The following is a 26,977-nucleotide window of genomic DNA, read 5'->3' on the forward strand; positions in this document are numbered from 1 at the left end:
GTGGGGCTCATTTATTTTCTGTTATAATTTAAGCATTAGGCCACTACTGCACTCTCACCGTTTGAAAGGGACTTTGTATTAATAACAGTGTTGTACTGTACAGTTTGGAGGTTTTTGGAACGATAACTCAGACTTTTCTCTTTCATGACGCACAGATTAGACTAGCAACAAGCATGGAGTGACACTAAACCACTGAACACGCCGTTTTTATTTCTTTTTTTTTCTTTGTTTTGTGTAAATAGTAGGATGGATAGAAAGGGCAGGAGCGTGGAGGGATGCAGATATTCGGGTTGAAAGCTGTACATAACCGGGACAGAGTGTATTTATACCGTTCATAAAGGGCAAACCTTGTATAGATTGTGATTGTCTTGCCTTGTACTTTCTGATGTAAAACTGTTTTTAAACCTAGACGACAACAAACAAACAAAAAATACAAGTTCCTTTTGTCTAATTATTATTACTATTATTATTATTATTATTTGGGGGCGGCTGGGTGGGAGGTTTATTATTTTGTGTATTTTGCATCAATGACAAATCCAGATAGTGAGTTACTATGATGGCATTCCTTTGTACAATGATGCTACGAAGTATTTCTTGTATATAAAAAGTCTTTATCGTGTTAGCATGGGTATGAAACTGTGACGTGTCCGACAGTAGATGTAAATACTCACGTTTTTCCTACTCACTAAACTGCTGTGTTGTGGATTCATGATTAATGACATACATTAAACAACAATGTTTTATTGACTCAGCTGTGACTCGGCCTGGATTTATTTCACGCGCTCGGGTAAAAGAAAAGTGCAGAAGCTCAGTGTGAGGTCACAGGTTCGATCCCCACAGCAGCCTTGTGTGACACTGAACCCCGACAGTTACATAAGACTTAGAACAGGTAGTCTGCAGGTGCGCTTCCTAGCAAAAGGCCACTTTGCAGCTGGACTTCAATGACCAGAATTCAATTCAAGTGAAAATAGCAGCACACCAATATTATAATGAAAAAAGACCTCATCTTCACCAGTTTATTTTGTGGCCGTGGCTGCGTTTATGAAACACGTGACTGAGGTGGCGTTTTTTCATTTATTTTTTATTTTTTTTATCATGTCCTGTGTATTTGAAGCATTGGGTGTGCTGCTTTTTTACTTTGAAGTTACATAAGCCTGTCAGACAAAGTTATGCATAAAATGAAAAAAACAAAAAACATGTCACAATATACATTTTTTAGTTGCTATTTTTTTTGTTTAAAAAAATATTATTATTAATTATTGTTATTGTATATAGGTTTTCTGTGAAATATTTTAAATTTGGCTCCCCTTCTCTGTTGAGGAAAAATCAGATCTAACTGTCCAGACACTCAGTTGAGACCAGAGATCAGATTTGAGCCACTTTTCAATCTGTTTCAGCAGCAGTAAAAAATATCAGATCTGTACCACACAGTCAGAAAATCAGATTTTTGTTGTGGTGTGGGTGCAGATCAATTCAGTAATGATATAGGTAAAAGTGAATAGTCTGATAAGTTTGATATGTTTTTTTTAGTCTCTACTCCAAAATCCAGGAAGGACACAAGCTAGTTTTAAAAAATCAAAAGCTACTGAATGGACCAGGAGGAGCTTCGTTCATTGATTTAGTTATTATTTTCTCTGCTTCACCAGCTAATGTAACTCAATGGATTACTTTGTAAGCCACTGATTGGATAGTTAGTTAATACAATATCCAGTAGGTCTTCTACACCTAACATATTTTAAGCAGACAGGTGGTATAGGTATAGTTGGCATGTACACACACAATCACAGACAGACTGATAATGTAAAAGATATGTCATTTGTTTATTTTTCTTTTGACAAAAACGTTTTTAAGACAAGGTAAGACAGTCGGTTTCATTGTCTCTGCAATAAGCAGCAACATAGGACAGACACATCAAAGTCCCAGCATCATGAGGATAAAAGCTTAGAAGTAAACTGAATGAGAGCAAGAAACCAGTCAGCATGCTACTTGACAGACTGTCTTGGCACCTTAATAAATACAATTAACCAATACGTGGAAAAACCTTGTCAGCATACAATACCAGTAACACCAATATCATGATGGACACCAGTGATGAGTCAAATGGATGATTTTGTTCCCTGCTGGTGTTTGTTTTTCCAAGGAAGTGTACCACAGACAGAATTGGTTTTAGTTTAGTGCATTCGTTACAAACAAAATTGGGCGAGACAAAAAAATAACAACAAGGAGCTTCCAAACAAATAACATAAGAACAAATAAATAGATTCGATCTGATATACATAGTGTCCAGTGCAAAAAACGTAACATGGAGAATGAACCGTCTTCTAATGCCTTCCTATTTGGTCATTTTTAATCGAACACACATTTCATCGCCATGCACAAATGTATTATAGACAAAGGGTGATATGACAAATATCACAAAAATAACTTTCTTATTTACAGGGTGACACTAAGCTGAAAGGTTTCCTAAGCTTTTTTCCCCAATCAAATCCCATGTTTTTTCCATGATAATTTCAAGTACTGTACATTTAAGGCAATTTCCACTATCACTTTTGAGAATCTATCAAAATGCTGGATGTGGTTGCTAAGTAGATTATTTCATTATCCTAGGTTTTATTTTGTGTAGCTAGAGCTATTACTTGGGAGTTGAAGAGCTGGTGTTGGGGACCATAGAGATATAACACTGTTATATCTCTATCTTGGGGACAGCATTGTGTGCTTGTGGGCGTTTCCGTGGTAACCGACAAGCAGTAAACACGTTAGGTTGTGCTTTGTTCGACTCAAGTTTCTTTACGCTACGTAGTTTCACTCTTTTTATTTATTTTCCTGCTGTTTGTGGCCTTCTAGCCCACTTTTATGTAACTGTTTACATTAATGCCAGCACACGACTGTTTAAGGAAATGTTATTGTGAAATAATGTTAACGTCATTGGCTCAGTGTGCACCGCTGGTAGTGACAGAAACTCCAATTATAATTTTCTCCTCCAATGTGACGATTCAGTTAACGATCTATCCAGCCCGGCTGACTTCTCTTCAGCGGGAATTAGAGGTGAGAATTTTATTTTACTGTACGCGCATCCTGTCACTAGATACATTTCCTGATTGAGCCAGCTTAGTTGAGATCTCATTGGCTGTTGACTGTTGTGTCACCAGTCATAGGGAAACTATGACTGGTGACAAAACCGAAGTTTCCTAAAACTCTTAGGATTATGCAAATGAAGCTTATGACCGAAAATCCTACTGTGTCCTTAGCTTTAGGCAGACTTTAAAATATATAGATATACATGTATATCTATATATAGATAGCATGAAAAAAAAAGAAAAATCCATGATATTCCCTTTACCAGCCAATGGGTTTGGGCCTGTTTCTGGTTTACCCGTTTGGTACGGTGTACAAGCTTACACCAGTTTAATTTCCTACACACCGTCTGAACCGTCATCCGCTCTGCAGAGGCTCGGCAGGGAACGCTATTATTTTGAAACATCTACAAAACTCACAACTCTCCTTGCAATTTCATCAAATTGTACATTTTTGTGACACCAAACCATGTCATAGATACTTATTTCATGCAGACTACTTATCATTTTTGTGTACTAGAAACGGACTGGCTGCAAGCTAGCTAATGGGAAAATGTATTTAAGATAAGTGGGTTTTGTGCAACTCACTTGAGTTTAAGGTGAACCTTAAAGAGGTTTACGGTATAAAACTTAACTAAGAGTTTGGACCAGTGTCCGGGGCCAGTGTTGAATTATTTGTCTTACAGTCAACATCCATCTGTTTACCTTTTTTCTATATTGCAGTTCACAAACTACTCCATCACTGAGTGAGTTTAAAAAAGGTGTCTTTCTGCCCGGCCTGCCCGTTTAATGACACCGGGTGCGCACAACAACACTGGCAGCTTCGAAGGGCTTACCACCAGGCCTGAAAAAAAATCTAGGGGAAACACTGTACGTGATAGCGTATCGTAGTTTCTGACTGCTTAACTTTGCGATATAGTGTAACACATCGTAACAACATAGACTGCATATTGCATAAGAAAGTTGGCTTTTTCAAGTTCTCTTTTCACAGCACAGAAGGCTGCTCATGGCAGTCGGAAGGCTTATTGGTGTCTGAAAAATTCTACTAAGACCCTTTGACACACAACCCAAAGCTGCCAGTAAGTCGGGGTCGTGGCTGTTTTCATTTTTGGCTCATCTCTCACGGTCTGAGACGATACGACCCAGCACCATAATGTAATGGCTATCTGTGTTGCACACGTGTAACCATAGACCGTAAAAAACAACCTGCCCTACACACACTGCACTAACATGCAACTGTATTACGCCCTCTTGTGATTAAAAGTCAGTATTTTAAAGGTTTTGGCAGATATTTGGATAGATAGTGGACCGGTTTTGAAATTCTCACTCCGGACCAAGCCTACCAGCAAAGTTGAATAAAGACACTCTTATTTACAGCCATGTTGATGGCTCACACATTCACACCTTTACATCGTAGTATTAGTCGTCAGTGCTGTCCTCCCTTGCAAGTGGTGTCGCCTTCTGTCGGGATGAATCTGTAGATATGAAATGAAAGTTACATTAAGGAAAATTAGAACTTAAATCATGATACAAGTCAGGCTGCACAATGTGGCATGTGAACCATCAAAAAACAGCTGTGAGGTTACTTTGTTATATTTCTTGTTAATGTAATTAATCAGTATAAGAGCCATCGGCCTCACAGATAAAGTAGTCTCAGTAGGTTTTTGTAATGGATGCAAACACCAACAGAATGGTCAATATCAGAGGTGACAAAAACAACTGTGGACGGACATGTGAGCGTCAGTTATGTTGCTGTCCATACATTACGGATGAGTTATGTTGATACCAATCCACTGTTTAAGCTTACCTTTCGTCCAGCTTATTTTGATGCACTTTGCAGCTGAAAGCACGGCAAGAAGTACGGCAAGAGTTGCAAATCCAATAAACCATCCAAGCACTCCGGCCAACCAAACGCGCCACTCGTCGTCATGGAACATTTGATCTGAAACACATTATAAAAGGCAGCAAATTCAACACCCAGAATGCAATTGTATGACAAGTACAGCACACAAGGCTCAGCATTAACACAAAGTTCTCCATTCGTTACGAATCGATTAAAACTAAAATTACTAAAATAAAACTAAAAAGACTAGGCATGAAGAGCCCTTCATTAAACACCACAGAGGAATCTCACCAGGAACATGGATGTCATCATGAATCATATGGCCGATGCTCGTCTGCTTAGCGATGCAGCGGAAGTCGTTGGTCTTAGTCTTGGTCACGGCAGCGTAGAGTTCAATGTTGTAGCGGCCCTCACTGTCTCTGGAGATCTTTGGCTTTTCAGCAGGGACGACATTTCCATCGCTGTCCCGCCACTCCAGCTCAGGCTGCGGAGAGGCTCCTCGAGTCGAACACTTCAGCAGCACTCCCTTCTCAACCCGATCAACTATCGCGGTGCGTGGTTGGGGAGCCGCATCTGTGGATGCAGTATAAACAATAGATTACAAAAGACAGTAACAGCACTGGAAATATAAGGATGAGATGTTTTTGTATTTATAAATCCCTTCCCTTTATGTTACGGACCAATAAAGTGTGTTTCAGAGAGAGAAAAAGAGAGACAGAGACAGAATTAGAGAGATAAGTATAATGTCAGCCTTAACTACACACCCTAGCACTGTTTGATGGCCATGCTGTTTGAAACATTGACAGTCTTCCAGAAATTTGCGAGTATGTGACAAATGGACAAATTCTCTAAAAGTAAGCATTTGCATTGCTGACCAATTACCACAGCAACGCACCTGTCAAAAACCAAATGATCACTTTTATCATTTGACTTGAAATTTTAATTTTTGTTTCCCATAAATAAGCAACAACAATTCTGCAAACCGCCCTGCAGTCACTCAAACTGAACTGCTGCAAAATACACATTTAAGTATTTTCACAAAGTTCTGCAAATTCCTGTGGACCGTCTTTATGTTTATGATATCATACAGCACATATGATTGGTTAAATTTGCCAATATATTTTGGTAGGCTACACAGTTTAGGAAATTAACACCAGCCTAATGTTTGTAAATTTGGGTAGTGGTGAGCATTTTGATCTCCTGGTTTTAGCCCTGTCTATAGCAGAGGGTGATTTGTCTAAATTGAATTTCAGAAAGGTGGGCAGGTTGACCATTCTTTTCACATACAAATATACAAAATAGTGAATGAGGCAAAAGGTAGGGAAACCACATTTCCACACGTTTGTTATCATGTAGGACCCTCACTGCAAGTAAAGGTCAAATTTAGGATAATTTTGAGCCCATCTTTTCAAGTTAATATTGCCATTCATATACACAGTTTATTTTGATTCACTTTGTGGCACTTTGTCAAATTCATATCTCTCTTTGTATAAGTGTCAACCAAATTTCACTGATTAAAATTATTTCACCGACCTCTAAATTTGCAATATCTGGTTGTGCCTATCATTGGGAATCTAATTTAAACCAGGTGCCAAAAAGAAATGAAGCAGGCTAAGAGTACAAACAGCCAGCCTTTGCCTACAGACACCTAACTGGACCTGCACTATAGACCCCATTTGCTTTCTGTTAAACTGCCATAACACCTTGCAGGTATGCACTGGCTGTAGACAAGAGGAGGCTTGACATTAGGGACCTTCAGTCTATGCACGGCAGTGAACTATGCTGCATAATTACAAACAAAACTGCAACATGCACATTGCAGATGTAGAGATCAGTGAAAATGAAAACTGTAGTAAGGACTCACCCTGCCTTTGACCTGACATGTCTTTTAAGGTAGAGCGCTGAGGGTCGGAGTCTAAAAGGCAAATCAGAAGATCAGTGTTTAGTGTGCTAGTGCTTGTATGATATCATAAACTTGCCCAAATGTTTTTTTTACCAACAAAAGTTGAAACTTGTTAGCCCAGTAACTGAGTGGAAAGCTTTCTTTTCCCATTTGAAACTGAGCGGGACAACATGCCAGTCCACAGATTTCATATCCACATCCTAGCCTGGTCTGACATCAAACCATTAAGATTCAGCTTTCGACAGACAAACACAGTGACAGGAGGGGATGAGCATGCAGCAAAGAGCACAGTGGCAGCGGTTTTGTTAGTCACCTGATTTGGTAACAGTGGCAGATTAGTAAGCAGGAAGCGGTGAGCTCAGCTCCCACAGCCAAGAGGAGACATGTGGGACCTTCCAGGCAAGCAGCAGGAGGTTTGACTCTCACTTATAGCTTTGGTTATATTGAAAGAAAAGGACAAGAAGAGTTTATGACATACAGAAATAAAAACAAACATGTCAGGACTTCATAGCAGGTTACAACGTGTTAGCAGGGTGGAGGAACAGAACCCATCCACACCCAAACCAGAACAAACCAATATCAGCCCTGATGCTAGCCATCTGCATGCACAAAGCAGTTCTCACCCTCATCCTTAAAGGGGGAATACTGCTGAATTTCATAATTCAGATATGTTACTCCTATTCCCACAGATGTATTTTGGAAGTGTCACCCCTCCCATAGCCGGAAACATAGTTAATGTCACTCTGATGAGTGAAGCAGAAAGAAGGTTAAAGGATAAGGCTGGTGTTTTTTAATGCTTTCTTACCGTCAACAAATCCTATGAAAATAACAAAATCAGCAATGAATTTGTTTTGCCAACAAGTCTCGTCCATGTAGCCGGTGCCCAATGCAGCCATAGAACTCCATTGTATTAAAAAAACGATTAAAAACACGTCACAGAGCCATGCTGCTGCTCTGGGCAACATATTTCATCATCACGATGCACCGGGCCGGCCGACTTTTTCCTCAAACAACTTAATAAGCCGGCTGTAAACACGTAATCTCAGGAAAGTAGTTCCGTAGCACCGAAAATAGTCCCTGGCGTAATGAAGAATTTGTTCCCATTTGATAACTTACTAACTTGGTAATAACTACAACAGCCTGACTTTTCTTGGTAACAGTTAGCAATTTTTAAAATTGAAACTTTGTGAGCTGTATTTAAAGGTTTTTAGCTTAGAATTGAAGCCAGTGACTTCTGGTTTGAAGGCTAAAAAGGGAACGTGGGAAGTCAGAAAGTAACGGGAGTAGAGCAAACGCATTGTTGATTTTGTTATTTTCATAGGATTTGTTGACGGTAAGAAATGCATTAAAAAATACCAGCGTTATCCTTTAAGGCTGTGAAGGGCCTGGAATGATTTACTGGAAATAAGGTACATATTCTGGTTAGAAGTGACAGCAGCATGGGACAATATATCAAAATTCAATATATTGCAATATAAAAGTGTGACAAATCGTATATCGTGGAGCAGAAAAATTAACTGTGATATTAGCTCCATTTTATTCTGCTGTAATAATCACAAATGAGATGCTTGACCATCACAGTTTCACAAGCTCTCCATCCAGATTATATAATTTGCATTTTGTAATGGGATTTTAAAATTGTTGTTTACGTTTTAGCAAGCCAATGCCATTACTAGAAAGATTTACTAGAAGATAATTCTGCACAGACTTTGTTCATACATCTTATCATGCTTGTATCAAATCGTGAACCCCATATCACATATCGAATCATATTGTGAGATAAGCATATCGTCCCATCCCTATTATTTTGGATGTAAAGTTGAGACAAACAGTCCCTGACCCACACAGCCAGTCTACTGTTCACTGTCAATGAAGCAGCTCCTGACTCTGTTGGTGTGAACTCACAGATTGGATTTCTGGCTTTGGTAAATAACTGTTCATGTTCAAATTAACAGGACATAATAATAAGACATCTGATTTCTTAAATTGAGCAGCATTTCCCCTTAAAGTTATTCATCACAGAGTTGTAACATAAGAACCAAGGCCTGTAAAGCCTGATAGGAGATCTAAACAGCTTCAGTTGTCCTCCTCTCTGCAGGAGTGTTAGTAGGGCTAACATGATACCCAAGTATTATTAGATACTGTGATCACAAATAATAATAAATATGAATTATTAAATATTAAAACCACTTACAGACACGGAACCAAATGTAGAATGTCTGTCTGTTCGGCTGCAGAAAAACACAGGAATAATTTCCTGTATCAGACACCTTCGGGTTATTGAAAAGCAGGGATGCGTTGCCATTCTTCAGTTCTTCAGGAAAATGCCAGACTCGTCCTTTGAACTGCTCATCTTGACCTGAACGGCCGTTATTGTAGTGGGATCCGTCAATGTCGTGAAAGAACACTTCCTGATCTCCTCTCTTCAAATCGAAGAACTCTCTCTCGAGGTTCATTCTGGTGGGATGTAAACAGGGTAAAATGGCTGGTTCCCCTTCCTTGGCAAACACAGTTGTCAACTCCGACCCAGACCCTGGAAGACAAAAGCATACATTAGTGTGTCCTCCTAATGAAAAGGAATTTTGGTACATGGACGCAAATATTTTTTCACAGAAACCTACAAAAAAATTAAATCATGGTATTTATTGAACCATGCCCAGCCAGAGTGCAAAATGGGAAATGTAAGTGCTCAGTGCAGTGAATAGACAAACATTTATAGAGTTTCATTCCAAAATGAGATTTGTCCCTACTGTGACAAATTGATTGTTAGCATTAGAAAAAGCACATCATGGGTTGCTGTTTTACAAGGATACAGGTGGATTGAATCATTTCAGTATCACTTTTTCTTAAAATGGAACTTGAAAAATCAATGCTTGCAGCTTAATAGCCAGTAGTCAGCACAATTGGAGAACTCTGCTATAGTTGGGAACTAGGCCTATGTGCCTGTTCATAGATTATTGATTATCGTGTGGCTTCCTCCATGTCACCTGGTAGACCTCAGTCAAGTGAGACCCTCAACAACTGATCTTATTACCTATTAGAATGTAGGTTGTACCTGTAATATTTTAGACATTGGTGAGGATGTAGTACTGAAATGAAGGGGACCATTACTACATCACACTGACACCGGGACTGACAATCTCCTCCCTTGTAAACAGCCTGCTGATGTGACCCTCGCTTCCTCCAGCAAGCATACTGGCAAACTCACTTCGTTCCCCTCAAATGAAGTGGATGCATGGCGCCGGTGAATGCGCTCATGAGCGGTCTAGAGCGGTGGTTTTCAACTTTCTTGGCTCCTGACCCCTATCACAAGCATGCAGAGCGCAAACAAATAATGATTTTCCCTTTTCAGGTCATTTCATTTGATTCACTATCAGATTAGGCCTAGAGGCTGAAAACTATTCAGTATTTAACAAGAAAAAAAAAAGGCAAAAATTAGATATAAATAGGAAAATAGACATGATAATCTCTGTTTCTGTATATAGGCCTAATACTACAGTCCAAAACTAAAAACTCTGAGCCTAATCTACATTACATCGACACTTAATTGTGTCTTATTCAAAAGGTACATAAAAATAAGAAAAAACAGACATGATAATACATTTCTATAGTACAAATATGCTTATTTTCTATCCCATTAATCATCTTGCGACCCCCTGGGGGGTCCGGACCCACAGGTTGAGAACCACTGGTCTAGAGGTATCTAGTAACGTTATCCACAAAACTGCTGGCTTGCAAGACCAAGCAGGTCAGTTTTTTTAATTCTTTTTCCCCCTGTTGTGATGCATCACAGTATTGTGTCATGAAGCATGCTTGGTAAGAGTGCAACAGCCATCTGGTGTCATGTGCTCCTTTACCACAAAACCTCTGCTTACCGAGTGTGTGTGTTTAGTCAAATACACTTGTCAGGAGAAATGGGCAGCCACATTCAACAGGCCTGAGAATTTAGCTTCAACACAGCAGAGAATAAAGCCATCCGAATGCACCAGATGCCACCAACTTTCATGGGAAAATTAAAAAAAAAACAAACTAAAAAACAAACAAAAAACAAGCAAACATCCAGCTAGCTGTTTTACCATTCAGCTGGCAACTCCACGACCAAAATAGAGAATCCTGCTGTAGACACCTAGGAGGCATAAAGTACATTTGGTCTTGAGTTGGGCCTTTTTCCCCATAACAGTTGCTCTTAGAGATAAAGAGTGTTTTAAGTGTGATCCTATGAAGGTTCAGTCATGACTTACTTCTCCAAGCAGCACTTAGCCAAGTGTATCTTAAAGCCGCTGTGTGCTGTTCATTTGAAAGATGCTGAAATGTTTGCTGATTTGCATTCTTAATAGCTGATTAATCTAACTGTAAGTTCTGAGATATTGTGCAGATACATCAAATGGGTGTCTGTCAGTAACTATGGCAGACAGTTGGACCGTGACATAGGCAACTAAACAAAATAATTAAAACACAACAGAAACAATATGGCAGGTCTGCATGAGCTAAGGGGATGCACAATACATAACAGGTTTTACCACACATTCAAGAGTTACTAAACATTTCTTTTGAAAATGAATGTTTCCCCTTCCTTGTCCTTTCTCCACACTCACCACTCCAGTTGCATCAATCACCAACACCACCTATTTTGTTGTTTTGCCTCCTTTTTCACAGTTCCTTCAGCACCTTTTTTTTTTTTTTTAAATATCAATTTACATTTCAGTTTCCCCCTCTCCATTTCATCACACATCCATTGTATACTGCCAGTGGAAGAAGTACTCTGACCCTTTACTTAAGTAAAAGTACCAATACAGCAATGTAAAAATACTCCATTACAAGTAAAAGTCCTGCATGAAAAATCCTACTTAAGTTAAAGTACATAAGTATTAGCAGCAAAATGTAGTTAAAGTATTAAAGTAAAAGTAATGGTTTGGTCCCTCTGACTGATATTTTATTATATATGACATCATCAGATTATTAATACTGAAGCATCAGTGTGTAAGCAGCATGTTACTGTTGGAGCTGCTGGAGGTGGAGCTAGTTTGAACTACTTTATATACAGTTAGCTAGTTTAGTCCAGTGGTTCCCAACATAGGGGTCGGGCCCCTCCAAAGGGTCACCAGCTAAATCTGAGGGGTTGTGAGATGATTAATGGGAGAGGAAAGAAGAAAAAACAAAGTTTGCTGAAATATTGGATCATTTGAACATTTACTGAAATGAACCCATGTGAGGTTTAGAGGGAAAAATTACTATTTGGTGAAGCTGTTAACAACTCATAGACATCGGAAATGAGACCCCGACTACACACTGCTTTTTGTAAGACGTCAAAAGCCAACAAGGTTGGAAACCACTGGTTTAATCTTTAACAATGTGTTGTATTTTAAAAGCTTGTTATATTATCCATTGTGTCAAATCTCCATCTGAAAAGTAACTAAAGCTGTCAAAAAAATGTAGTGGAGTAGAAAGTACAATATTTCCCTCTGAAATGTAGTGGAGTGGAAGTATAAAGTAGCATCAAATGGAAATACTCAAGTAAAGTACCTCAAAATGATCTCAAAAGTATCTCAAAATTGTACTTAAGTACAGTACTTGAGTAAATGTACTTAGTTACCTTCCACCACTGTATACTGCACTCATTAGTGGGAAAAATATAGGCCCAATAACAAAATAAAATAAATGAGATGAAAACAACAAACATTAAATAACCTAAAAATACAGCCTAATAAACCTTAAAACAACAAGTTAAACTTTGCAGTGAGTCCTGCAGGTGACATGGTGGAGTGTTTTTTCCAGCTGAAGACTAACTTAACCTTTTAGAGCTGCTGTCATTATCTACCATCATGTTGAAGAGATGCTTAAGATGCTTTTCAGAAACACCTCACAAACTAAAGAGGCTTTTATAAGAAGAAAGCTACAGTCATCTGAGCCTTAACATGCTTTAGAGACAAGGCCTTGACTCTCTTAATCAGAGCGATGTGTGCCTGAACAGGCGGGGTCAGCATCTTGTTCAAGGACACTTGGACACGCTGCTAGTGATGGACATTACTGCAGTAATCAAACCTGTGAGCTCGTACTCGAACTTAGCTAGCTAACATTAGCTTACCTTGTCCAAAAGCCAATCCAGCAACGGGTACCAGCCACAACCACAAAAGTCTTGTGGTTATCATCGATCGTGTAACGATCTCCAACAAATTCATTATTGCACCGTATATGACTTGAGATCCCTTGTATTGTTGTATTGTGTTTTGCCCCGTGCAGGCACGTAGCTACGTAGGCTAGATGTCAACACACGCCGTGCAAAGAAATTCACTTTGACACTTTAAAAACACGCGGACACTATCTTGGGCACTTTAACGAGGCACGAATGTATCCCAATGCCAAGCTCGTGCTTTCAGATCTAATCTATAATATATGAACAGTATCAATGGAGTTGTTCACTCTTTCCTTTCGTGGCCGGTGTTCCCCCAGCTGCTTGTGTTCTGGGTGTGCAGCAGATCTCGCGAGAGAAACGAGCAGAAACGAACACAGCCGAGGATGCATCGGGGGATGACCTGACTTGACTACTTGACCGACGAGAACGAATTTAAAGCTCCAAGATTCACGACGACAACGGCGAGCAGCGCTGCAGTCTGCAGTACGGAGCCGGTTAACAGGTGGGGAGGTTAACAGCTGTGTGTCTTAATTAATCAGCGCGCGATGTGAAGCACACAGTCCAATATTATAACGAAAAACCATGAAAAAAAGACGTCTGCTCATTTTCACCAATTTAAAGTTTTTTTTCCATGTTTTTTCATTTTTTTTTTTTTTTATCATGTTCTGTGTATCTGAAACCTTGGTGTGCTGCTTTTTTCGCTTTGAAGTTACATAAGACTGTCAGGCAAAATGATGCCTAAAATGAAAAAAAAAAAAAAAAAAAGACAAAGAAGTCACAATATACATTTTTTAGTTGAACTTGCTATTTATTTATTTTTTCATTATTTTTATTATTATTATTGTTGTTATTGTATCTGTATAGGTTTTCTATGAAACACTTTAAATTTGTCTTTCCTTTTCTCTGTTGAGGAAAAATCAGATGTGACCGTCCAGAGACAGAAGCAGTGAAAAAAATAAAATCTGTACCACACATTGTCAGAAAATCTGATTTTGTTGGTTGGCTGTTGTGTGTGTGTGTGTGTGTGTGTGTGTGTGTGTGTGTGTGTGTGTGTGTGTGTGTGTGTAGGAAGAACAATATATCTGACTTCACCCCAGACCGCTAGCCTGATTTCCCTGACAAGAAGTTTGAGAAGGTGACAGGAGAGGTGACTTTCTTCATCGATGAGAATGTGCTGGTAAAAATAAAACTCAAACAGTTTTATCACCTTATATTACATGCAACAAACCTCACTTTTTACACTGAATCTTGCATTTTATTTGTCTGCATCTGTTATTTTGACAAAGAGGGGTAATACTTGCCTGTTTCACTGAGATGCCAATCACATAAAAAGCATCATGCTGCCATTTGTTGCAAGTTCAAAGTTTTGATTAAAAAATAAAATCAGTCACTATGTCACAATGTAACCATTAAAAGAAGTCAGGACGTTTGCCATGGTTTACCCATTGAACTACACAGGGAATTGAACCCCTAACCCCTACTTAATCCCTACTTAAAGGGAAATACCACCCATTTTAAAACATTTACATTATGTCATTCCTGTGCCACACTGCAGTTCAGTCAGTACTTGTGAACATGCACCGCTCTCTCCTAAAGCTAGAAACTGGAGAAATGAACCTCGAATTTGTGATGCCTCTGGGAAATCTGGCTCTGCTCCATAGACAATGAATGGGACACTGACTTTGTTGAATTTTTTTGTGTGAGTTCTTGCACCCGAATGAGGTTTAAATTCCGGTTCATGCCTGTGAGCAATGCTAGAATATAAACTTAATTTTGGTGTGAAAACTTGGCATCTTATGGCTCCACAAAGTCAGAAACCCATTCATTGTCTATGGAGCAGCCGCTGATTTTACATCCCAGTGAAATCACAAATTCAAGGATTCCCTCTCGTGATTTTCTGAGATGTCAGCTTATTCCACTTCGGTCCAGACGCACAAATGAAGAAATGAAGCTTTCCGTCCAGTTCTGTCTTCTGTCTTCAGTTCTGCAGGAGGCGTCAGTGCCGGGACACCTGAAGGCTTCCCACCGCTCCGCTCCACACGTTATAAACAAACTGTCCACATGTGGGCCGGCAGCAGAGCCACTCCTTCACCCTCAAGTCAGACTCAACTCACAATTTTAATTGCTTGAGACTTGACTTCGGTTCTACTGAAGTCCTAGATATTTAGTTTTCTTTAAGAAATTAAATTGATACTGGACTCTTGATTTGTTCTGACGTGACTTGCTGTTCTACATTTAGACTTGGGACTTTACTTGAGACTTGTGCCTCAAGACTTGAGACTGACTTGGGACTCAAGCAACGTTGACTTGGTCACACCTCTGAAGTGTTGTAATTTACTTTTTTGGTGAACCCACTTCAGTTAGGGATTTCCTACATTCCCCAGAATGCCTTTCGACAAAAGAGAAAATGGTCTACAGAGAGCAATAGCAATATCGATAGTGATGGCATAAGAGCAAGAGAGCAAGTTTTTCCAGACATGAAAAACTGTGTGTTTGAATGCAGAAATCTCTGCAGGCTGTTTGTTTCTCTCACTACTACTCGGGAACTACTTGGGAGAAATAAAATTGTTTCTGCTGGTGTATTTGATCTTGGAGTCAGTGATCACTGTCCGGTGGCCTGTATCAGGAGCACACGCTTAAGAGATCGCAATCCCAAATTATTGTTAAGCGTTAAATTTTTTTAATGAACAAGCCTTTTTAAATGATCTCTAAAATAGTGATATTCATCTTTCATCTGAAATTCCGGACATTGAGCTGGCTTTGGACTGTTTCATCAAGACCTTCCTTTCAGTCATAGACAAGCATGCACCCTTTAACAAGCACTGACTTGTTAACTGAAAGAAACAAAGCTTGTGAGAAACTCTGGAAGTGTTTCCCACTGGACTGCTTTCAAACTACTCAGAAACAGATGCACATTCATGGTGAGGAAAGCCAAATCAGAGTATTTTCTGGATTTACTCAACTCCGGCAAATTTCTGGAGGGCTGTAAATATAATTCCAATAAAAATAACTTTTCCTCAGTTCCTACTCAGGAAAAGGTTAATGACTGTTTATTGTCTGACCATAAGGAGATTAGTTTAGCTTTAAATAAACATTTTATAGCAGCTGGTCACCTTTTTGAGGATGGGGGATTAGATCCCTCTCCTACTGATGCCAGTTTACTCTCTGTTTCGCGCAGCCCTCTGTTTACCCTAGATCCTGTTTCTTCACATGTAGTCAACTATGCTCTACTTGCCATCGATCCCAGGAAGTGTACTGGAGAGGACAATTTGGATCCCTTTTTTCTTAAGCTCATGGAGCTAATTATCTCAGAACAAATAACTCATATTTTCCACCCTTCTATTTCCTCCGGCATAGTTCCCAGAGTTTGGAAAATGGATCATGTAATTCCCCTACATAAGGGAGGTGACAAGAGCAATCTTAACAACTACAGACCAATATCTAAACTGTCTTGCCTGGCAAAGGTCCTTGAATTATTAGTTAATGTCTGTGACAGAGTTAAGATGGACAAAATGGCACAGCCTGCAAACACCTTAAGCCTGTTCATGTGAATATGCAGCTATCAGATGTTTTTGTGGTTTTGAAATGAATCCAGCTCCAGCATCTCCTAATACCATAGGTAGCATTTTTTCTGACACATCTTCCCCCCAAGCATTATAGCTAACCAATGCTTATTGGCCAAGTGGTCTCAAATAAAAAAATCAACATGAAAGTGTTGTTTGTGACGGTATTGCAGCTCCTGTAGCAACGGGCCAATCTGAGAGTGGTTTTCCTTCTGCTACACCCGCTCTGATTCTGCCTTGTCACTGCCACCAGTGTGCAGTAATGGAAAAAGTTAAATAGACCCCATTAAATGTAATAATTAGCTGCGTGATAACAGATATAATAACAACAGAATAAATAATACATATAGAATACATGTATACATGTAATAATATATGTATATAGACTTTTGAAACACTTATCAATATATTAAATTGCATTATCTTATATTGTATTATATTATATTATATTATATTATATTATATTATATTATATTATATTATATTATGTTATATTATATTATATTATATTATATTATATTATATTATATTATATTATATTTGGAATAAAGTTGAATGCTGTATTATCACTTTTTAAAGATGTCTCATTGATCCATCATAGGGCACTAGGTTGTAAATTAAGCAAATTAATGAATTATATGACTGAATATATAAAATAATAAATAACCAACAAAGTAATATGTAGATTTAATTTTTTATTATTTATTTATTTTGAAAAGGAAAACAGATGGAGCTAGATGTGGTTCTATGATGTTATTCTCCACTGTAGGTGTTATCATCCAGATGCCAGATGTGCAGTCTTTAATTTCTCTGGCTATGGGTTTCATCGCTGATCTTCCTGTGCGATGCAGGTCTTTGTTTTCTCCCTCTGTCTGGGAGCTTGAACAGTGACTTAGTGGTCTTACTGTTCAGGGTCAGGGATGCAGCACAGAAATTTCCTGTAAAATCTGCTGACACCCTTCTTCTTCTTTGCCTTTTTGCTTTCATTGCTGAAGGCCGAAGCATTGTCATCGTCCTGTGCGATGCAGGTTTTCTCCCTCTGGTTGGGAGCTTGAACATGGACATTCCAAGCAAAGTCCGCAGCAAAGTACACTTCCTCATGGTCGTCTTCAGTGTCAGGTGACCAGGTCAGAGATTTCCAGAGGGCTCTGAAAAATCCCTTTATACCCTTCTTCTTTTTTGCCCTCTTGCCATGGGCTTCATCGCAGGAGTCTGAAGCATCATCTTCCTCCTGTTCGATGCAAGGCTTGTTTTTCCCCCTCTTGCTTTTCCAGAGTCCTCCAGAAAATCTTCTGCTACCTTTCTCTTTCTTCGCCCTCTTGCTGTGGGCTTTCCGGAGTTCTCCAGGAAAACTTCTGCTACCCTTCTCTTGTTCAACGGCCTTGCTGCCCAGGCAGTTTGTGGCCAAGTTGCTTGGATGAAGGCCAGGGGTTTCAGACACACTGCAGTCCACAGTGGCATCTGCCGCCTCATCATTTGGAGCCAAGTTGTCCAAAGCCATAACTGACTCAGCTCTTTCAATGACAGCCCTGATTTTACTTGCCAACTCAACGAGTTCCTTATCCATAACGTTGTCATTAATGACAGAGGTCTGGGTGGCACCGGAGGCCTCTGTGGTATCGGACACCTGGGTGGGACCAGAGGCCTGCGTGGTACCGGAAACCTGGGTGGGACCGGAGGCCTGGGTGGTACTGGAGGACTCGGTGGTAGCGGAGGCCTGGGAAGGACCAGAGACCTGGGTGGTAGCGGAGGCCTGGGTGGTAACGGAGGCCTGGGTGGTACCGGACACCTGGGTGGGACCGGAGGCCTGGGCGGTATTGGAGGCCTCGGTGTTAGCAGAGGCCTGGGTAGGACCGGAGACCTGTGTTATATCGGAGACCTTGGTGGTACCGGAGGCCTGCGGGGCACAGGAGGTCTCTGAGGTACGGGAGATCTGGGTGGTATCGGAAGATTGGGTGGTACCGGACACCTGGGTGGGACCGGAGGCCTGGGCGGTACTGGAGGCCTCGGTGTTAGCGGAGGCCTGGGCGGTATTGGAGTCCTTGGTGTTAGCAGAGGCCTGGGTAGGACCGGAGACCTGTGTTATATCAGAGACCTTGGTGGAACCGGAGGCCTGCGGGGCACAGGAGGTCTCTGAGGTACGGGAGATCTGGGTGGTATCGGAAGATTGGGTGGTACCGGACACCTGGGTGATACCCGATGCCTGGGTGGTAGTGGAGGCCTCGGTGTTAGCGGTGGCCTGGGCGGTACTGGAGGCCTCGGTGTTAGCGGAGGCCTGGTTGTTACCGGAGACCTGGGTGATACCCGATGCCTGGGTGGTAGTGGAGGCCTCTGTGGTAGCAGAGGCCTCTGAGGTACCAGAGACCTGGGTGGTACTCAAGACCAAGGCCTGGGTGGTAATGGTAGCCTCGGTGGTAGCGGAGGCCTGGGTAGGACCAGAGACCTGGGTGGTACCGGAGTCCTGGGTGGTACCGGACACCTGGGTGGGACCGGAGGCCTGGGCGGTACTGGAGGCCTCGTTGTTAACAGAGGCCTGGGTAGGACCGGAGACCTGGGTAGGACCGGAGACCTGGGTGGTACCGGAGACCTGGGTGGGACCAGAGGCCTCGGTGTTAGCGGAGGCCTGGGTGGTACTGGAGTCCTGGGTGGTACCCGATGCCTGGGTGGTAGTGGAGGCCTCGGTGGTAGCAGAGGCTTGGGTAGGACCGGAGACCTGGGTGGTACCAGAGGCCTGGGTGGTACCGGACACCTGTGTGGGACCGGAGGCCTGGGAGGTACCGGAGGCCTCGGTGTTAGCGGAGGCCTGGGCGGTACTGGAGTCCTCAGTGTTAGCGGAGGCCTGGGTGGTACCGGAGGCCTGGGTGGTACCGGAGGCCTGTGTTATATCGGCGACCTTGGTGGTACCGGATGCCTGTGGGGCACAGGAGATCTCTGAGGTATGGGAGACCTGGGTGGTACCAGAGGCCTGGGTGGTAGTGGAGGCCTCGGTGGTAGCAGAGGCTTGGGTAGGACCGGAGACCTGGGTGGTACCGGAGGCCTGTGTTATATTGGCGACCTTGGTGGTACCGGATGCCTGTGGGGCACAGGAGATCTCTGAGGTATGGGAGACCTGGGTGGTACCCGATGCCTGGGTGGTAGTGGAGGCCTCAGTGGTAGCAGAGGCTTGGGTAGGACCGGAGACCTGGGTGGTACCAGAGGCCTCGGTGGTACCGGACACCTGTGTGGGACCGGAGGCCTGGGAGGTACCGGAGGCCTCGGTGTTAGCGGAGGCCTGGGCGGTACTGGAGTCCTCAGTGTTAGTGGAGGCCTGGGTGGTACCGGAGGCCTGTGTTATATCAGAGACCTTGGTGGTACTGGAGGCCTGTGGGGTACAGGAGGTCTCTGAGGTATGGGAGACCTGGGTGGTACCCGAGGCCTGGGTGGTAGTGGATTCATCGGTGGTAGCAGAGGCTTGGGTAGGACCGGAGACTTGGGTGGTACCGGAGGCCTGGGTGGTACCTGACACCTGTGTGGGACCGGAGGCCTGGGAGGTACTGGAGGCCTCGATGTTAGCAGAGGCCTGGGTATGACCGGAGACCTGGGTGGTACCGGAGGCCTGAGTGGTAGCAGAGGCCTGGGTAGGACCGGAGACCTGGGTGGTACCGGAGGCCTGAGTGGTAGCAGAGGCCTGGGTGGTACCGGAGACCTGGGTGGTACTTGAGGCCTGGGTTATATCAGAGACCTTGGTGGTACTGGAGGCCTGTGGGGTACAGGAGGTCTCTGAGGTATGGGAGACCTGGGTGGTACCCAAGGCCTGGGTGGTAGTGGATTCCTCAGTGGTAGCAGAGGCTTGGGTAGGACCGGAGACCTGGGTGGTACCAGAGGCCTCGGTGGTACCGGACACCTGTGTGGGACCGGAGGCCTGGGAGGTACCGGAGGCCTCGGTGTTAGCAGAGGCCTGGGCGGTACTGGAGTCCTCAGTGTTAGTGGAGGCCTGGGTGGTACCGGAGGCCTGTGTTATATCGGCGACCTTGGTGGTACCGGATGCCTGTGGGGCACAGGAGATCTCTGAGGTATGGGAGACCTGGGTGGTACCAGAGGCCTGTGTGGTACCGGACACCTGTGTGGGACCGGAGGCCTGGGAGGTACTGGAGGCCTGGGTTATATCAGAGACCTTGGTGGTACTGGAGGCCTGTTGGGTACAGGAGGTCTCTGAGGTATGGGAGACCTGGGTGGTACCCGAGGCCTGGGTGGTAGTGGATTCATCGGTGGTAGCAGAGGCTTGGGTAGGACCGGAGACTTGGGTGGTACCGGAGGCCTGGGTGGTACCGGACACCTGTGTGGGACCGGAGGCCTGGGAGGTACTGGAGGCCTCGATGTTAGCAGAGGCCTGGGTATGACCGGAGACCTGGGTGGTACCGGAGGCCTGAGTGGTAGCAGAGGCCTGGGTAGGACCGGAGACCTGGGTGGTACTGGAGGCCTGAGTGGTAGCAGAGGCCTGGGTGGTACTGGAGACCTGGGTGGTACTTGAGGCCTGGGTTATATCAGAGACCTTGGTGGTACTGGAGGCCTGTGGGGTACAGGAGGTCTCTGAGGTATGGGAGACCTGGGTGGTACCCAAGGCCTGGGTGGTAGTGGATTCCTCGGTGGTAGCAGAGGCTTGGGTAGGACCGGAGACCTGGGTGGTACCGGAGGCCTGGGTGGTACCGGACACCTGTGTGGGACCGGAGGCCTGGGAGGTGCTGGAGGCCTCGATGTTAGCAGAGGCCTGGGTATGACCGGAGACCTGGGTGGTACCGGAGGCCTGAGTGGTAGCAGAGGCCTGGGTAGGACTGGAGACCTGGGTGGTACCGGAGGCCTGAGTGGTAGCAGAGGCCTGGGCGGTACCGGAGACCTGGGTGGTACTGGAGGCCTGGGTTATATCAGAGACCTTGGTGGTACTGGAGGCCTGTGGGGTACAGGAGGTCTCTGAGGTATGGGAGACCTGGGTGGTACCCAAGGCCTGGGTGGTAGTGGATTCCTCGGTGGTAGCAGAGGCTTGGGTAGGACCGGAGACCTGGGTGGTACCGGAGGCCTGGGTGTTACCGGACACCTGTGTGGAACCGGAGGCCTGGGAGGTACTGGAGGCCTCGATGTTAGCAGAGGCCTGGGTATGACCGGAGACCTGGGTGGTACCGGAGGCCTGAGTGGTAGCAGAGGCCTGGGTAGGACCGGAGACCTGGGTGATACCGGAGGCCTGAGCGGTAGCAGAGGCCTGGGTGGTACCGGAGACCTGGGTGGTACTGGAGGCCTGGGTTATATCAGAGACCTTGGTGGTACTGGAGGCCTGTGGGGTACAGGAGGTCTCTGAGGTATGGGAGACCTGGGTGGTACCCAAGGCCTGGGTGGTAGTGGATTCCTCGGTGGTAGCAGAGGCTTGGGTAGGACCGGAGACCTGGGTGGTACCGGAGGCCTGGGTGGTACCGGACACCTGTGTGGGACCGGAGGCCTGGGAGGTACTGGAGGCCTCGATGTTAGCAGAGGCCTGGGTAGGACCGGAAACCTGGGTGGTACCGGAGGCCTGAGTGGTAGCAGAGGCCTGGGTGGTACCGGAGACCTGGGTGGTACTGGAGGCCTGGGTTATATCAAAGACCTTGGTGGTACTGGAGGCCTGTGGGGTACAGGAGGTCTCTGAGGTATGGGAGACCTGGGTGGTACCAGAGACCTGGGTGGGACCGGAGGCCTGGGTGGTACTGGAGGCCTCGGTAGTACTGGAGACCTGGATGTTACCGGATGTCTGTGTGGTACTCAAGACCTGGGTGGTACCCGAGGCCTGGGTGGTAGTGGATTCCTCGGTGGTAGCAGAGGCTTGGGTAGGACCGGAGACCTGGGTGGTACCGGAGGCCTGGGTGGTAGTAGATTCCTCGGTGGTAGCAGAGGCTTGGGTAGGACCGGAGACCTGGGTGGTACGCGAGACCTGGGTGGTACCGGAGGCCTGGGTTGTACACGGGGCCTGGGCGGTACGCGGGGCCTGGGTGGTACCAGACGCCTTTGGGGTACGCGGGGCCTGGGTGGTACGCAGGGCCTGGGCGGTACGCGGGACCTGGGTGGTACCGGAGGCCTGGGTGGTACGCGGGGCCTGGGCAGTATGCGGGGCCTGGGCGGTACCAGAGGCCTTTGGGGTACGCGGGGCCTGGGTGGTACGCAGGGCCTGGGCGGTACGCGGGACCTGGGTGGTACCGGAGGCCTTTGGGGTACGCTGGGCCTGGGGGGCACGGGAGGCCCGGGATGTACGGGATTGCTGGGGACCACCGGAAGGTACAATGAACAATCTATTCCAAAGTTCCAATCCGGAGTTGGCTGGATTAGCATACTCCAGCATATCCCTCACTGTCATGTATTCTGTGGACAACAGCCAGAGTGCATTCTCCACGTTGAGATGCAACGTGGCCTCCCTTTGGTTGTCTGTGAAGGACAGGTCTGGATTTGTGACCTTGACCTTATTTATCAGCTTGACTAGCTGACTCCAGATCACCCTGCGTTCTTCTCGGCAGCTGTAATGGTTGTCATCCTCCTGTGAGAGGGCCCCCTTGAGGACCCTCCTGACGGAGTCCTTGCTCAGTATAAGTGTCTGGAAGAAGAGAAGAAGAGTAATGATTAATTATCATTTCATTTAATCCCCGTGTGTCACAAATGTATCTATAGAATAGAAAACTTAAATCTCCTCATTGAGGCAGGTTTTGCATCTTAAACAGTTACAGCAGACAGCACTTATTTCAACATTCAGCATATATTCATATCACATGGTAAAAGTGGAATCACCTTTTACGATAAAAAACATACTGTGCAGTACTAATAATATTAATACAAATACTAATACAATAACACAGTTTCAGAGTTTCAGTGCTTTGTTGTCAACAACCCTCACATAGCAAGACAAAATACATACTATACAGCATGTATAATACAATATGTACATATCCGGATAAAGTGCATACTGAGAAGTGCACACCTCATAATGCAGCAGCATATTTAACTAGAAAAGCATTTCCTGAAGAAAATGCATGTGATTGCTGTAAGCCGACGTGGTGACCATTTTGAAATTTAAATGGAGTTTCTACTGTATACAGTGGCTGAGTTATAAATATCATGGAAGCGGATGGGTGCTCATTGGTTGCCATTTATTTTATAACTCATAAACTATAAGGACTATCATAATGAGCTCATGAACAGTTGATCAGTATGCCGTAGTGAGCATTTTGAAATTTGAATGGAGTTGCTACTGTATACAGTGGATAAGTTATAAATATCATGGAAGTGGATGGAAGGCCATAGACATGCATGTATTTCATAACTCATAAACTATAAATGTTATGATTATGAATGCTTGCACGTTTGATCAGTATGCCGTACTGAGCATTTTGAAATTTGAATGGAGTTTCTACTGTATACAGAGGCTGAGTTATAAATACAATGGATGTCTATGGAATTTGTTTTAATAATTAATAACTCAAAAAGTATAAGGAGTATCATTAATAACAGTCATAGCACACATCTACAAAGAATCCCACACAGTTTGACATATGGGCCGTCTTTGTCGCATTAAAACTGTAGGAGGAGATACATGACAAAGACGTTTTTAAAAAACCTCTAAATCTGCAATAACTCATTAAACATGCAAATATATGCAAATTTTTGTACACATCTACAAAGAATTCTGCACGTTTTGATATATGAACGGTATGTGTAGCATGAACGGTTTTTGAGGTACAGGTGAGCAAAAAACGCATGGAAAAATAATAATAATGAGAAGAAGAAGAAGAAGAAGAAGAAGAAGAAGAAGAAGAAGAAGAAGAAGAAGAAGAAATATGCAAGATAACTTGGATAACACTTCCACTGTTGTGGAATATGAGTGAATAGAATCCAAGCATCTTTAAACAAGCTATACTGGACATTTTGGCCTCAACAACCACTTTGCCAGAAAGAATACAATCATCTAAGATATGTTTCATTAAAATATTGATGTGATCTGTTGATACATATTATTGAATTAGTTAAATGTCATTCATTAGTACCTTCTGTCACGTCGGCATTACCGCTAGGTGGCGCTTGGGGGTAAGACTACATTATATCTACTCAAGTTCTGTGTTAACAACGCTGTGACTGACGTGCATCATGGGACATGTAGTACAGTTAAACCTGAGAATCAAGGTGGCTTAAAGATTGGATAACCAATACTGGGCCAACACGTACTTAAAATGGGTACCAAGCATGCACTTGTACATTAAATCACCCTGAACAGTCTGGGTTACTTTGGACAGATAATTATACTAATTTCTATTTTCCATTCCATTTTCTCCAAATCAATTCATGTATTAGCTAGAGAACAGGTGCACATCCCCACATTTCTCCACATTTCTAATATTTGACATAGATAATATTTCCTAATATTAATTTGAGAAAGTTAAAGTCTTTACTTACGGTCATCAACGTCCAATTGCTTGTAGGTTGTGTAGAAAAAGTCCTGAGGTTTCCATTTCCCCTGTGTTGAGGTTCACTGAAAGGTTCAGAAAAGCATTGTGGCTGTCTGAAGCCTCAACACTGGTATTTATTGGCAAATCCATGGAATGTTCATTACCTGTGCCATTGTGACCTCACTCATAAGAATCACCTCTGGTGTCTGCCTATGCAGTTGAGCAGCTGTGTATTCCTGGTCATAGCAGCTCATTGTGAGGTCATTCTATGCTTAATTAATTGCACACATAACAAAAAATAGGAACAGTGATAATTGCAAGTAGGCTAACTATTTACATAATATAGCTAATGTCCATTTGAATCTTTGTGTCATCCCCTGGCAAAGAGCATGTTACTACACAGGCAAACCACTACACAACCTCTGAAATTCTATGCTTGGTTTGGGCTATTGCACACACAAAAAAGAAGTGCAAACAGGCAGTAATAATTGCAAACAAGTTTACATAGGGTGTAAACATAACTATGGCAACGTAGGAAGCAGGGACATGCAGAGAGTTCTTATGCTAGTGCTCAAATGAAAAAAGGGGAATCTACAGTGTCAAACAGTGGAATAATCTCTGTGTTTTAGGAGTGCAGCAATGCGGTGTTGTTATATCCCTTTACTCATCTGTTATATTTGCTTCCATTTTTTGTCTTTCTGTCTCACTGTCCTCTTCTTTCTGCCCCTCATCTCTCTGCATTTCTGTCTGCCTGTGCTAAATATTAAATAAACATCTTCTCACATGTGAGAAGGACAGAGAAAGGGGCAATGCACCGTGCAAACGCTCTCATTTGTGTTTTGCATTTCCTCAAATAGTTTTGCTCGTATCTCTACAACAAAAATAAAATAATACATTTATGGAGACACGCATGCAGCGTTTTGGTGGTTTTGGTGCATTTTGGACATGAAATGAACTGTTGTGCCAAGCTGCATGTTGCTGCAGAGAGTTGCATGAAGAGTTTTGAAAAAGTGAACTCAGTATGGAGAGATGCTTGTAACTAATTGTAAAAAATGGTAAATGACAGCAGCAGTATGTTATGATATCTCACCGTTCGTGTCGGCAGCTCCAAGCTGTCGGAGCTCAGCAGGTAGATGTGGTCAATTTGTGGAGGAGGAATATAATTTTTATATAATTTGTGTCCACAGCACATAAATTTGCGTTTCAGAGATCGTGCTCATGCTCAGGTGTTCTTCCTGTCATGGTCATGGATACAAGACTTGCTCTGATTGCCATGGCAGCCAAAACCTGATGCATTTCATCCAGCTCACTGTTACTTGGCATGTCAATCCCCCCCACACACACACACACACAACACATCTGTGACTGACTGAATCTCTTTTCCTGCCCCCCTCTCTTTTGCTGTGTTTCTATGTCCGTCTGTGTGTGTGTGTGTGTGTGTAAACTGAGACATTTGTATTGTATTTTGGGTTTGAAAGATGAAACTCCATGAGCAGAGAGGTTAGTTTTGGTTAAACGTGGACAGCAGGGGGCGCCAAAGTGTTGAGAATATCACAAAAAGCATTAGCAGCCAGTGACATCTCACTTCTAGAAACACTTCTTCACCACACCACAACTTATTGGCTCAAATTATAAAATACATACCCCACTTTTAAATAAAGGTTTAAGAGAAAGTCTAAGGACAAACAGACACTAGAACCAGTGTGGGCAGCCGAGCAGCCTGGAGAATCAGTGGTTCCCAAACTGGGGTCCAGGGACCCCCAGGGGTCCTTGAGAAGTTCCCAAGAGGTCCCCTGCAAAATAACAATCAGCTTAACCTCGCTGCTATTTCATTTACTACATATTAGCACAATAAGAGAATGTGAATGACTGTTCGTTACTGATTGAGTTTCACTCTCCATTGTTATCATCCCACCTACAGCACAGACATAAATCTCTCAGGTTGGCCCCTAGAAATCTTTATCAAATGGGGATCTGTGGTCTACAGTGTATTAATCTGGGAGCCTTGACATGAAAACGTTTGGGAACC

General features: G+C 43.5%; 2 protein-coding genes across 3 annotated transcripts; both read right to left on the minus strand.

Annotated features, from left to right (window-relative positions):
- Nucleotides 1-1,836: 1,836 nt before the first annotated feature.
- LOC139663085 (putative selection and upkeep of intraepithelial T-cells protein 1 homolog) lies at nucleotides 1,837-13,235 on the minus strand. 2 transcript variants are annotated; one of them, XM_071541619.1, is made up of 6 exons: nucleotides 12,906-13,235; nucleotides 9,015-9,353; nucleotides 6,782-6,832; nucleotides 5,209-5,490; nucleotides 4,882-5,016; nucleotides 1,837-4,549 (listed from the first exon to the last, which is right to left on the minus strand). In XM_071541619.1, the coding sequence occupies exons 1-6, from the start codon at nucleotides 12,997-12,999 to the stop codon at nucleotides 4,494-4,496; spliced, it is 957 nt and encodes a 318-aa protein (XP_071397720.1). In that variant the 5' UTR covers nucleotides 13,000-13,235; the 3' UTR covers nucleotides 1,837-4,493. The 2 variants fall into 2 exon arrangements, with proteins under 2 accessions (XP_071397720.1, XP_071397721.1); XM_071541620.1 differs by lacking the exon at nucleotides 6,782-6,832.
- A 4,182-nt stretch (nucleotides 13,236-17,417) lies between these two features.
- Nucleotides 17,418-25,121, minus strand: LOC139663084 (pneumococcal serine-rich repeat protein-like). Its single transcript, XM_071541618.1, has 2 exons — nucleotides 25,113-25,121; nucleotides 17,418-23,105 (listed from the first exon to the last, which is right to left on the minus strand). The coding sequence occupies exons 1-2, from the start codon at nucleotides 25,119-25,121 to the stop codon at nucleotides 17,418-17,420; spliced, it is 5,697 nt and encodes a 1,898-aa protein (XP_071397719.1).
- Nucleotides 25,122-26,977: the final 1,856 nt, after the last annotated feature.

Source organism: Centroberyx affinis, unplaced genomic scaffold (genome assembly GCF_046629955.1).
Source record: "Centroberyx affinis isolate AG114_WGS23_722 - 3 ecotype Tasmania unplaced genomic scaffold, CSIRO-AGI_Caff_v1 ptg003913l_1, whole genome shotgun sequence".
NCBI classification, from domain to species: Eukaryota; Metazoa; Chordata; class Actinopteri; order Beryciformes; family Berycidae; genus Centroberyx; species Centroberyx affinis.